At 39.3% G+C, this 12,650-nt stretch overlaps 1 protein-coding gene across 2 annotated transcripts in view; it reads right to left on the bottom strand.

The window, feature by feature from the left end:
• Nucleotides 1–12,650, bottom strand: part of ext2 (exostosin glycosyltransferase 2) — a 182,890-nt gene that overhangs the window by 55,732 nt on the left and 114,508 nt on the right. For both annotated transcript variants that reach the window (XM_041196924.1, XM_041196923.1), the window contains exon 8: nucleotides 7,928–8,059. In XM_041196924.1, the coding sequence (XP_041052858.1) occupies nucleotides 7,928–8,059 (132 nt within the window). The remainder of the gene's footprint in view (nucleotides 1–7,927; nucleotides 8,060–12,650) is intronic.

Genomic DNA, 12,650 nt, shown 5'->3' on the forward strand with positions numbered 1-12,650 from the left:
AATTCCTGCAAATTTCCACCTACTCCTCTTCCCTGACTACCCACCTTCCTTTCACCTTCCCACTTTCTATCCTCCTCTGATTTAACAAAGTTAAAAAAAAGGTTAAGCTCTATGAACTAACTCATAATCATCAGCTATCTTGACTGCTTGCCTTACAGTTTGAACTCTCTGTTCCTCCACATGAGTTCTCACTACTGAAGGAATTAAATCTTTAAATTCTTCCAAAAGAATTACTTCTCTAAGAGCTGCATTTGTTGTCTCTATCTTTAACACCTATATCCACCGGTCAAAATTACTTTGTTTTACTCTCTCAATATAAGTTTGCCCAGGCTGTTTTCTCGTATTCCTAAATTTCTGCATGTATGCCTCAGGAACCAACTCATATGCATTCCAAATAGCCTTCTTTACCACATCATAGTTCACTGACATTTCTTTTGATGGTGACGCATAAACTTCATGTGCTCTACCCATCAACCTAGGCTGTAACAACAATGTCCGGTAACCTGGGCTGTAACAACAATGTCCGGTTTTCCTGTGGCCATTTCATCTGTTTAGCTATCTTCTCAAATAAAATAAAGAACGCCTCCACATCTCTTTCCTCAAACTTCAGAAAAGCTTGCGCAAATTTTAACATCTCCCCACTAGGTTTTAGGTTAAAGGTTTTCTCATCATCAGAACTTTCCTCAGTGTCTGATGTGTCCTTTTTAAAATACAGCTTTTTAAACAGGTACTCTCTGTTTCCTTCCTTCTGTCTGTCTGCCTTTTCTAACTTCACTATCTCAAATTCCTTTTGTTGTCTTTTTTCTTTCTCCTGCCTTTCCACCCGTTCTCTTTCTCTGCTCTCTTTCCTTTCCTTCTCTGCCTTTCTTTTTCTGCAGCCTCTAGTTTCAGTTTTCTCATTTCTAATTCTTTTTCCTTTTCTTTTGCCTCCAATTCAAGTTTTCTCAATTCCTCTGTTTGTTCAAATTCAAGCCTCTTCATTTCTAACTGAGTCCCACTACCGCCATCTGTGATTCACCAGTGGCAGGTATCACTTCCAACTTTAAATGCTGTGCTATCACTCCAGCTATACTTTCTTTGCCTCTGCAGGTAACCACAACTACACCTTATCTACCAACTCTGTTAACTTTCCTTTAGATACATTTTATAAACCAATCGGTTATATCTTCTACTTCCAAAAATGTTTTAGCCATAAATATAGCCATTTCTGCAGTCTCACTACTTTAAAAATACCTCACACCAACTCCTGAATTTAAAGTGCCTCTTGTACTCGTAACCTTAAGATTCACCAATTCCAAACAATTCAAGGAATTTCAAATATATCCCGCAAAGAGCCCCCAATTTTGTTATGACATGGCAGATGGTGTGTGCCAGGCGGATCAAATCCACGGGGGCAACTTGACCATGTGGTCACAACTGTTTTGCAATTTGTTTTGTATTTTAAGATGTGTGCCCTAAATTCAGAAGTGAAATGACTATCACAACTTCAGAGGTTTTTAGAAAACTAAATTAAACATTAACAAAAGAAATGATTTCAAGCACATACATAGGTCTACAAATTACTGCTATAACAACTCCGAAAACCCCTAATTAATCTGGCTCCCTATTACGCTTCCATTATGGCAACAGTAGAAAAACAAATAGATTTAAACAGATCCAGGCAAAGCAACACACCATGGACAGTCGAATTCAAAGTCAGTTTTCTCAGCTTCGGTTCCTGTAGACAGCAACTTGATGCACAGAGGTTGGAGGCTTTTCACACTTGTGCTAGATCTTAGAATATCTTCTTCCCCTGACACATTGCCTCATCTCTTTTAAAAATGTTTCTCTCTTTTTAATGAAAATTCCATTGTTCCGAAATGTCTTTGGAGCTTTACCTTTCACATAATATAAATCTTTTCATAGTGTTCATACTATCAGTAACCTTTGGGAAAAATAAACACACTGTTTGGCTTAGCTTCTTCTAACTAGGTGTAACATCTTACCATCTCTTTGGAATTCAAACCACCCTAATTTATCTAAAAATGCAAATTTTCCTTACACCTCAAATTCTAAAGCTTCAGCCATGTTTACATATTTAGCATTTCAAACCTAGCTTCTTTTTTGATGCAAAGGCTCCAGACCAGCTGTCTCCAATTCAGTTACATCCCACACACCACAGACAAACGCTGAGACACTATCCAAACCCCACTATTAACCTACCTTTACAATAAATCCACAATAATAGAGAATTATTATATTTTCATGACAGGCATCAAGCTTCTCAGGTGTTGTGGGAGCTGCACTGATCCAGACAAGTGGGGAGTATTCCATCACACTCCTGACTTATACCTTGTAGATGGTGGACAGGCTTTGGGAAGTCAGGAAGTGAGTTATTTGTCACAGGGTTCCTAGCTTCTGACCTGCTCTTGTAGCCACAGTATTTATATGGCTAGTACAGCTCAGTTGCTGGTCAATGGTAACTGCTAGGATGTTGATAGTGGGGGATTCAGTGATGGTAATGCCATTGAACGTCAAGTGGTGATGGTTAGATTCTCTCTTGTTGGAGATGGTCATTGCCTGGCACTTGTGTGGCACAAATGTTACTTGCCACCTGTCAGCCCAAGCCTGGATATTGTCCAGGTCTTGCTGCATTTGGAAATGGGCTACTTCAGTATCTGAAGTGTCACAATTGGTGCTGAAGATTGTGCAATCATCAGCAAACATCCCCACTTCTGACCTTATGATTTCAGGAAGGTCATTGATGAAGCAGCTGAAGATGGTTGGGAAGAGGACACTACCCTGAGGAACTTCTGCAGTGATGTCCTGGAGCTGAGATTACTCACCTCAAACAACCACAACCATTTTCCTTTGTGCTAGCTATGACTCCAACAAGTGAAGAGTTTTCCCCTCAATTCCCATTGACTCCAGTTTTTCTCTCGGGCTCCTTGCTGCCTCGCTCGGTCAAATGCTGCCTTGATGTCAAGGGCAGTCACTCTCACCTCACTTCTATCTGTATGAGTATTTCAGCCACAAAATATAAGTGAGCCTCAATGGTTCAACTTGAAATAATGATCTAAAACTTGAGAAAGAGTTCAAGCAGAAAGATTTAAAAACTGTTTGATCACTTCTCAACAGTATGTCTGAATTATGTAATTTTTCAAACAAGAATGTGGTTTTCTAGCATAAATGCATTAATGATGTAAACAATGAAAATATGTATTGGTTGGGGTCATTTTAGGGTTATGACAGGACAGAATTTCTGATTGGAGAGACTCAGACATTTCTGCTACAAAGCTCTTGTCACCTCCAAGATTTGTGCTCCCCTCAATTAGTTCTACCCTTCCCAGAGGACCAAAGTGACCCACACCAAAGTCATGGATGGCACTTTCTGAGACTGTGACCATGGCGTGTTATCCCTTATCTTTGATACAACTGAATGGAGCATCTACCTCTATTGTCAAGCATATTGAGCCTGCCCTTGATTGATTCTAATCTTGCTCACCATTGCTATCTTGACTACTTTAACTCTCTCTTGGCCAGGCTCCCATCATCTACCCTCTATAAATTGAGCTCATCCAAAACTAACATGCACCATATCCCATTACCCCTGAGCTGAATGATCTACATAGGTTTGCAAGTCTGGCAAAGCATGGCTTGAAATCTCAAAGCATCAATGATTATTCTGCTCATCAGTATTATACATGCCTGTTGTTTGAGTAACTGTCTTTCACTCTGCCTGGCATTTCCTTGAAAATAGTTTCTCACATAAGGAAAAGGCAGTGATGAGGATGGGGCAGGGTGTGTTAAGCAGCATTTACTCAGCTTACGACCCCCACGATGAGATGGCTGAGGGAATTCTGCGGAGACCGTTTATGAAGAGAAAGTGAAGTGGGAAGGCCTTTGTCTGCTGAAAATTAATTTCCATGTTCTGCAGAAATAATTCTAGACCAAAACTGATGGGTATTGCTGGTGGAAACATGTAGAAACACCAAAGAAATTAGTTGTCAGTGTTGTGTTCAGCCACATCTCCATCAATTCCTGTCCAATATCTGCCTGAGCTCTATGGTGCAACAAAAAAACCTGGGACAATATGTACAAAGTATTCTTAATGCAAGGCACATCTCTCCATTTCAGACAATATCCAAAAGGCTTTCTGTTAGTGGCTTCCCTCCCTTCGTAATTGTGTCACTTCAGGTCTCCATGTCTTAAAATTCAGCCACCTGACATGAACTACAGGATAGTGAGTGGAGGCTTCATAAGAAGTCTCATGTACAGACTGGCCTGCAGAATATGCGGTATTCTTGTGTGCATCAGCTGTGCATGATAGATGAGTACACTGTAAGTACTTGAAGTATTGTCCCTATTCTTATCTTCCCCTTTAACATTTATAAAACAAATTTTTAAGTATTTCAGTTATCATGTCTCAATATTTTTCCTTCATCTTTTCCTCAACAGTCTAGCTTTAATACAGATTTAGACCTTTATCTGAGGCGATCAGCATACTTAAACCAAAATAGTGAATGGAGGACATCTGTACCCACTGCTGTCCACGCACAAATACGCCCAGGTTTTATTGCGGGGAGGGTGCGCCAATTTTAGTGACGCATTAATATGTCAACTGAGATCAGTGTACTCAATCATGGCTTGAATTTGGAACTTTCTTGGGGCTTGACACCACCAGCTGCAAGTTCTGCTCCAAGTCACACCCTTCCCCCCAATTTGAAAACATACCACTAGCCGCTCATTGTTGCTCTGCTTAATCCTGGAACTCCCTAACAGCACTGTGGTTTTACCTACACCACATGGACTGCAGCAGTTCAGGAAGGTGGTTCACCACCACCTTCTCAAGGGCAATTAGGGGTGGACAATAAATACTGGCCTAGTCAGCAACGCCCACATCCCCATGAATGAATAAAAGAAAAACTTTGTGGTTCAGTAACTCACCAGGCAGCAAATTTACACACTGAGCTACTGTGGAGCTCTCTTAATTCTGCTAAAGGAAATCTAGCGTGGTTTAAAAAAAAAATTATAAATTTAAAGGATATTTCTAATAATATTTACCTGGCGTTAGTGTAACTAATGTATAATTCTAATTAAATTTTTAATGATCTATAACTTCAGTATTATTTGTGAATGTAGATTTACTCATTCTATACATCTACTTGGGCAGAATTCTGATGCACCATCTGGCCTGGCCCAGCCTGGTAACATGAAACCTCTCCTACCCGGCCTCAACTGATACTGTGCATTAGATGCAAGTGGTTTTAAAGTCTGGAGTTTTTCAAATGAGTGGCTTAACTCTTGTGCATCAGATTAAGTATAGCTAACATGCCATGTCCATCTTACATTGAGCAGCCGGATTAGTTTGCTGAAAATCACTGGATGGATTTAATAACTAGAATCCAAAGTATTATATAAAAGTTCCAACATACCAAAATGGAATAAAATGAAAAATTTAATGCGCCCCATTCTTTATACTCCAAAAAAAAATGCTTCAAGACAAAAATGGTAGTATTGGAAACAGTGCGTGCAGTGTCAATTCATTGGATGTCTTTAAGTTGTTCAAAAGGATTATTGTTCAATCTACAGATATGAAAAACCGTAAAACAATATTGCTTCCCAAAATTCAAACATTTCAGGATCAAAGAAAGGATGATATTGTTAGAAATAGAGATTGGCATTTTTACTCATGTTGCGTGAACAATATTTTAAGTCTCCGGAAGCTGGCATTTCTCAGTTTCATGCTGTCCATAAATCCAAAGTAAATAACTATGATGTTATAGTGCTGACTTGCGCTATATGAGATACTTTTTCCTTTGCCTAAAACGTTACAGACATGCACGACAAGCAACACAGTCAGAAAGAACTGGCTTTATTGAACCGATCAGATTACAACTTAAGAGACATGCTGTGTTGGACAGACAGTGGAACAATAAAGGCTGCTTGTTAACACAGCAGCATCTATACAACCCATCGTTCTGTAAAACCAAAGGCAGCCTTTTAAGATGCACAAATGTTTGTCAGAAGGGGAGTGGACACATTTACAATCATGGATTCCTGCATCTTTGGCCTGTGCAAGACTGAGGAGACAAGCACATCACTCTATGATGTCTTTTAAATTACATCCAAACACAATGTGGTTTCAATTACAGCTTTTGGATAAAAACACTTGATTTATTCAATGCTTCAGTCCAATTACCCTAGATGTGTTTCCAGTGAATACTTTGAGAAAGTATTCCAAGTTGCTTCTCATCCTGTAGTGGTCAAAAGGCCAAAAACAGCCTCTGGAAGTGTTAACTCTTTAGGTTCTTTCCACAGCTATGCTCTCCAAATGTTTCTGTATTCTAAACTGGTTTTGTCTATAGTGATAAAATACACTTGAACTTGACAGGTCATTGATGGTCTGGGAACTCAGCTCAGGGAAGAATAAGGATTGCATGCAGTGAAATATTAAGAAAGGATGGACCACTAGGTGGAGTAATACAGATAAGCACTGCTTTCCATCTTGGGCAGAAGTGAAATGAAAAACCAACATCAATGATTCTGCTTTTCCTGAAAGCAAGTAACAGAGCAGCACTGGAAATATCCACAGTTCCTACTGAGAAGATAAGGTAGCAGCAAACATATAACAAAAATGAGAAGCCTGCAATAAAACTGGAGTATTATAGCATTTTTGCCATGGCATGAAGGTCACCATGGGAATCAGGGACACCAAGCACTTATAGCTGCAAGGGAAAAGAGTTATGTAATGAATCTGAAAACTCACTGTATCCATCTCTGATTCACAGACAATGACAAAGAAAGTGCTCTACGTTCTGCACTTTCCAGTTATGAACTAAAAGCTTACTGGACAATTTTTTGTTTAAAAAAAACTATTGCGTCCACTGCAGCTTCCTGTCGCTTAAGTGAAAAGTGCATTTTTAGAAATGCAATGATGAGATGCTGCCAGGCGCAGACCATTATTTTCCACTGATCTATAGCTCACATTCCTTTGAAACTTTAGCTTCTTCTGGGCAAAGGAATTGAGTAGTAGTATCAGGCTTGAGTGAAAGTGATTTCTATATGATCATTATAATTCAATTTAGTTATGTGACTTTTGATTTAATGCATGCTCAGTAAAATTAATTCCATCATACTGGCTTGTTCAAAATGTTGACCAGTTAAAACACCTTAGCGTTCGCAAGGCTTTAGAATTCTGATATATTACATTATCAAGAGAGCTAATTTTGAGTTAGTTTTTGCAACTCTAACTTTTAATAAAGCAGAAATTCAGAATAAAACGTATTGAGCCTTGATAATTTTGTTGCCGTGGGAATGTTGTACTGAATAACTATGGCTATGATACAACACTGCGTTTTCAACTATTGTTATTTTTGGCCAGTAAAATATTTTATACCTACTGTGCAAGAGAGACGAGGCTGCAGTAAAACAAAGAGAGTAAACAAAGGAAATAAAGTCAGGTGAAAGTCTCGGTTAGTTTCCTGATGTGATGGCACATTTTTTCTCAAAATAGTGCTTCAAACATGCTTCAGACAACCTCTAAGACAACATGACTATTACTTCAATTTTTCCGAAACAGAAATTATAAACTGAGAGCTAATGATAAATCTGACCAATTCAGTAAAATCTGTAGTCAGACAATGAGAAGAAAGGTATGGTGCATTTTCTCTGCATGATTGAATAAGCCATTGTTAACTGCCAATCACCATTTCATTTAGCCATGTAGTGGTGAACTATTGGTTAAGCTTTAACAAAGGAGACTGGTTTTAATTAACCTCTGGAGCTCAAGCAGGAGAAAGAAGAACAAACAGGTAAACATATGCTGGAAAAATAAAGATTCAAACGTTTTATTGTAAGAGGTTCCAGAAGAATAAATGCACAAAGGGGAGGACAAATTAACAGCCCATGCAGCTAGCCTTCCAAAGTTTGGGGGCCACACACTTACCACAGCAGTTGGATCGTTCCAATCCTCATATGATTTGGCAGCATATGGATAGATTCTGTCATTGATAATTTGTAGAGTAGCAAGTGCAATGGCTTTCATAGACTTAAAATAAGCTTCCCAGAACCACCTCGCCTGTAACAAAAACAAAACAGGATTTAAATATTTTTCTAACTTTGCAAGGATGTTTTCATTTTAATACAATTATTGATTATATTTATTTTGTGTTGATTTCATCCCAACAAGTCTTTCATAAATAGACACAATGGAACTATGCAGAATGTGGAAAGACACCAGTGCATAATAATCTCCAAGTACACTTTTTGGCACCAGCTTAACAATACAAAGGACATATCTTTACAGGTTTGTATGGTACAAATCCCTATGAAGGCATCTGCCAAAATCATACCCGCTTAGACTAAGATTTCACCTGGATAATTCTATATTATAGGAAAATGATGGTGAGTGGGAACCATGCCATGCATAATTAGATAAGAAAGGCCATTTGGCCCATCTAAGTTCATCCATTCAGAAAGGCCCTATATTCCCCAGCTGACCCCCCACTCCAACCAACTGTGGCATAGAATAGAATCATTTTTAAAAATTCATTCATGGGATATGAGCATCTCTGGCTAGGCCAGCATTTACCGCCCATCCCTAATTGTCCTCGAGAAGGTACTTATCCAATCCCCTTTTGAAAGCTGTGACTGTATCAGCCCTCACCACTCTCAGGCTTTGCATTCCAGATCCTAACCACTTGCAGTGTAAAAGATCTTTTTCTCATGTCACCAATGGTTCTTTTGTCAATCACTTTACATCACTGTCCCCTGGTACTCGATCCTTCTGCCAATGGGAACAGTTTCTCTATCTAGACGACTCCTGATTTGGAGCACTTATCAAATATTCTCTCAACCTTTCATAAGGGGAACAACCCCAGCTTCACAAATCTTTCCATTTAACTGAACTCCCTCATCCCTGGAACTTTTCTCATTAGATATTTTCTGCAACCTTTCTAATGCCTTCACATCCTTCCTAAAGCATGGTGTCCAGAAGTGGATGCAATACTCCAGTTAAGGCCGAATCAGAATTTTACATAAGTTCATCATAATTTCCTTGATTTTGTACTCTATTCCTCTATTCACAAAGTCCACAGTCTTGTATGCCTTTTTAACCACTTTCTCAATCTGTTCTGTCACCTTCAACTATTTATGCACACATACCACCTCCCCACCCCCCAGTGTATCTGTTTCTGCACCAATTTTAGAACTATGTCCTTTAGTTTATATTTCCTTTCCTCATTCTTCCTGAAAGATTTTTCACTTTACACTTCTCTGTGTTAATTTCATCTGCCGTGTGCTGTCCATTCCACTAGCCTATGTCCTCATGAAGTCTACAAACTAAAGTCTAGGTCATTAACATAGATCAAGAAAAGCAGAGGTCCTAATATCAACCCCTGAGGAACTCCATTTTATACCTCTCTCCAGTCCAAAAAATAACCATCCACCGATATTCTCGCTTTCTTGTCACACAGCCAACATTTATCTATGCAGTTACTTTCCTTTTTAGTCCGTTGGTTTCAACTTTGCTGGCAAGTCTATTAAGTGGCAGTTTAGACCACTACAGACCACATCAACTGCACTACCCTCATCAAATATCTACTACCTCAAAAAGCTCAATCAAGTTAGTTAAACACAAATCCATATCAGCTTTCTCTACTTAATTAGTACTTGTCCACGTGACTGTTAATTCGGCCCCGTATTATTATCCCTAAAAGCTTTCCCACCACCAAGTTAAACTGACTGTCCTTGGTTGCTGGATTTATCCCTACTCCCTTTTTTGAATATGGGTGCAACATTCACAATTATCCAGTCCTCTGACATCACCCCCTCATCTAATTATTTATTAAACGATTCCATGGTTTTCATCTCCACTACTCTATCTGGAAGTCCATTCAAAGCATTAATTATTCTTGGATAAAAACAAAAAACTGCAGATGCTGGAAATCCAATGCTTGGGGGGGAGGGGGGAGCCCCCACCTTAAATCAGCTTATATTTCACCCCTCTTCTAACATTCAATCAGTTCTGTCTAAGGATCATGAGGACTCAAAAAGTCAACTCTTTTCTTCTCCGCCGATGCTGCCAGCCCTGCTGAGTTTTTCCAGGTAATTCTGTTTTTATCATTAATTATTCTTGCCGTGAAGAATTGCATTGTATTAGTACGAATTTACTTCACCTTGCTCTACTCTCACAATTTGAAACAATATTTTGGATTTACTCTTTTGATTTTCATAAATCTCTTGCATACCTCTTGATATAAATATATATGTATTATATATGCAATGTATACTAATTCATTAGAAAAGGGGGGTTGGTGGATAGCTAGTGTGATTCCTATGGATAAAAAGGGAGCTAGAACAATCTCAGAGAACAACAGGACAATTAACATGTCAATGGTGGGAAAGTTAATGGAATCCCTAATCAAAGGCATAATTGAAACAGATCTAGTAACTGAAAATGTAATAAAAAAGTAGTCAATGCACATGCTAAAAGGAAAGGTCATGCTTGACCAACTTTATTGAATTCTTTGAAGAAGTAACAGAAAAAGTAGACATCATATATTTGGATTTCCAAAAAAGCCTTCCAAAGCATTTGTAAACTCGTGATTCAGGACAGAATATGTGCAGACAGAGGACATGTACCAGAATGGATAGAAAGTAAAGGGCAAACTTATTACTCAGATTGGCAAATGGTAGGAAGTGGTGTTCCACAAGCATCAGTGATGGGTGATTGCTCATCATTGCATAAATGGTTTGGACTCGAGAATCAGAAATACAATTTCAAAATTTGCAGATGAAGTCAAATTGTGGGCTTGCAGTGAAAACACAGGACAAGATACAGGAAGACATTAATAAACTTGCAGAATTGCAAATAGACTTCAGTAAGTGCAAGGTAATGCATTTTGGTGGGAAGAATATGAAAGCACATAGTCATTGGGGTAGAGGAATAGTGTGACCTGGGGTGTACAGATATACAGACAACTAAAAGTAGTGATACAGGTTAGGAAGGCCATAAACAGAGCAAACAAGGCACAGGAGTTCATATCTAGAGTACAAAATTTAAAATCTTGGTTAAACCACACTTAGGAATATGATGAACAATTCAGATCTCAGCATTATAAAGATTATCTACAGGAGGATATGCAAAAGCATTTACTAGAATTATTGCAGAACCGAGAGATTAAACCTATCAGGAAAAATTGAGTAGGCTGGGGTTGTTTTCTTCAGAAAAGAGGTGACTGAGGGCAAGAAAAAAGAACAGGAGGAAAGAACAGATGTAGGAAGAACGATTTCAATTTTCATTTTTACCAAAACAATAAGACAGATAGAACTACCTCTGTACTTGGTTTTACATTTTATAGGTACATTCTTTAGCATTTTAAACAGAGAGCATCTACCTACGCACATGCACGTTGCACATGTTGCTTTAGAAGAACGGTCCAAGGACCCTTTGTCAAAGCATCTCCAAATGAGCCATCAGCCCACTTTTTAGCTCTTCAGATACCGAAGAACTTGTGTATTTCCAGTGCTTTGCATTTTTTATTTCAAATGAATAAATAGCGTCTAGTGTCCAAAGTTAGGTGATGAAAAGGGGCAGGGTTTTCCCTTTGTCGGGTGGGCGCGGCAAGCAGGCCTGGGAACGGCTGCGAAACGGAACAATTAACAGCCAGCCAGCGTGAATCACGCGCAGAGAGCCTCAGCATTGCCGGGGTAGGGACGTGAGGAGCGCATGCACTGAAGCCTGCGCGTGTGCGGGGGAAGCGCAAACTGAAAACTCCCTGATGGCACAGAGCTGCCTCAGGGAGCTGAAGAACTTTAAAATGAAAAATAAAGATTTTAAAAATAAGGAAAACATGTCCCCACATGTGACTCAAGTCACATGAACAGGGGACATATTAAAAATGTTTATGTTTTTTAAATTTCAATCGGAAATGTCATCCCGCCCATGGATGAGGTTTCCTCAGAAACGCAAAGGCTGCCTGGCCTGTTTGTCTGCCCGCTAACTGTAAGGTTGTACGCATAGGATTAAATTAATTGTCGGCGAGTGTGCTGCCGACTCTCACACGAGCGTGTGATGACGTTGGGACGCTCACCTGGCTTCATCGCGCACTATTTTATTCCCGATCTGGTCGGACATGCGCCCGCCCGCGGGACATAAAATTCTGCCCATAAGCTTTTTTTTATTTTACGTTCTTTAAATTTACAAGGGAGGCGTGTGAGAGAAATTAGCTTCACAGAGCCATCTAGTGGCAAGATGTTGTAATAACATTGTGACATTTGACATAGGATTATATATGGCTAATTTCAACATTTCCTCTGTTTCCACTAAGTTGCACTTTTTTCCCCCCACTAAGTTGCACTGGTTTCAAAATAATTGAGGAATTTGGAGTGCAAGTTGTATTCAGTGTAAATTGAGTTCCTGTGATCTTTTGCACCGGTTTAAACAATATTGCATCGCAAATTGGGCCTGTCCATAAAACTGGTCCGCTCTGGATCAAGTTAATCACCAGGGCCCCCATAACCCTCGACTCCCTTGTCTAACTAAAATTTGTCTAACTCAGTCTTGAATAAATTCAATGGCCTTGGCTCCACTACTTTGTGAGGAAGAGAATTCCACATACTAACGACCCTCAGGGAAAAAATTTCTCCCCATCTCCATCTTAAACGGT

The sequence above is a fragment of the Carcharodon carcharias genome, chromosome 10, assembly GCF_017639515.1.
Source record: "Carcharodon carcharias isolate sCarCar2 chromosome 10, sCarCar2.pri, whole genome shotgun sequence".
NCBI classification, from domain to species: Eukaryota; Metazoa; Chordata; class Chondrichthyes; order Lamniformes; family Lamnidae; genus Carcharodon; species Carcharodon carcharias.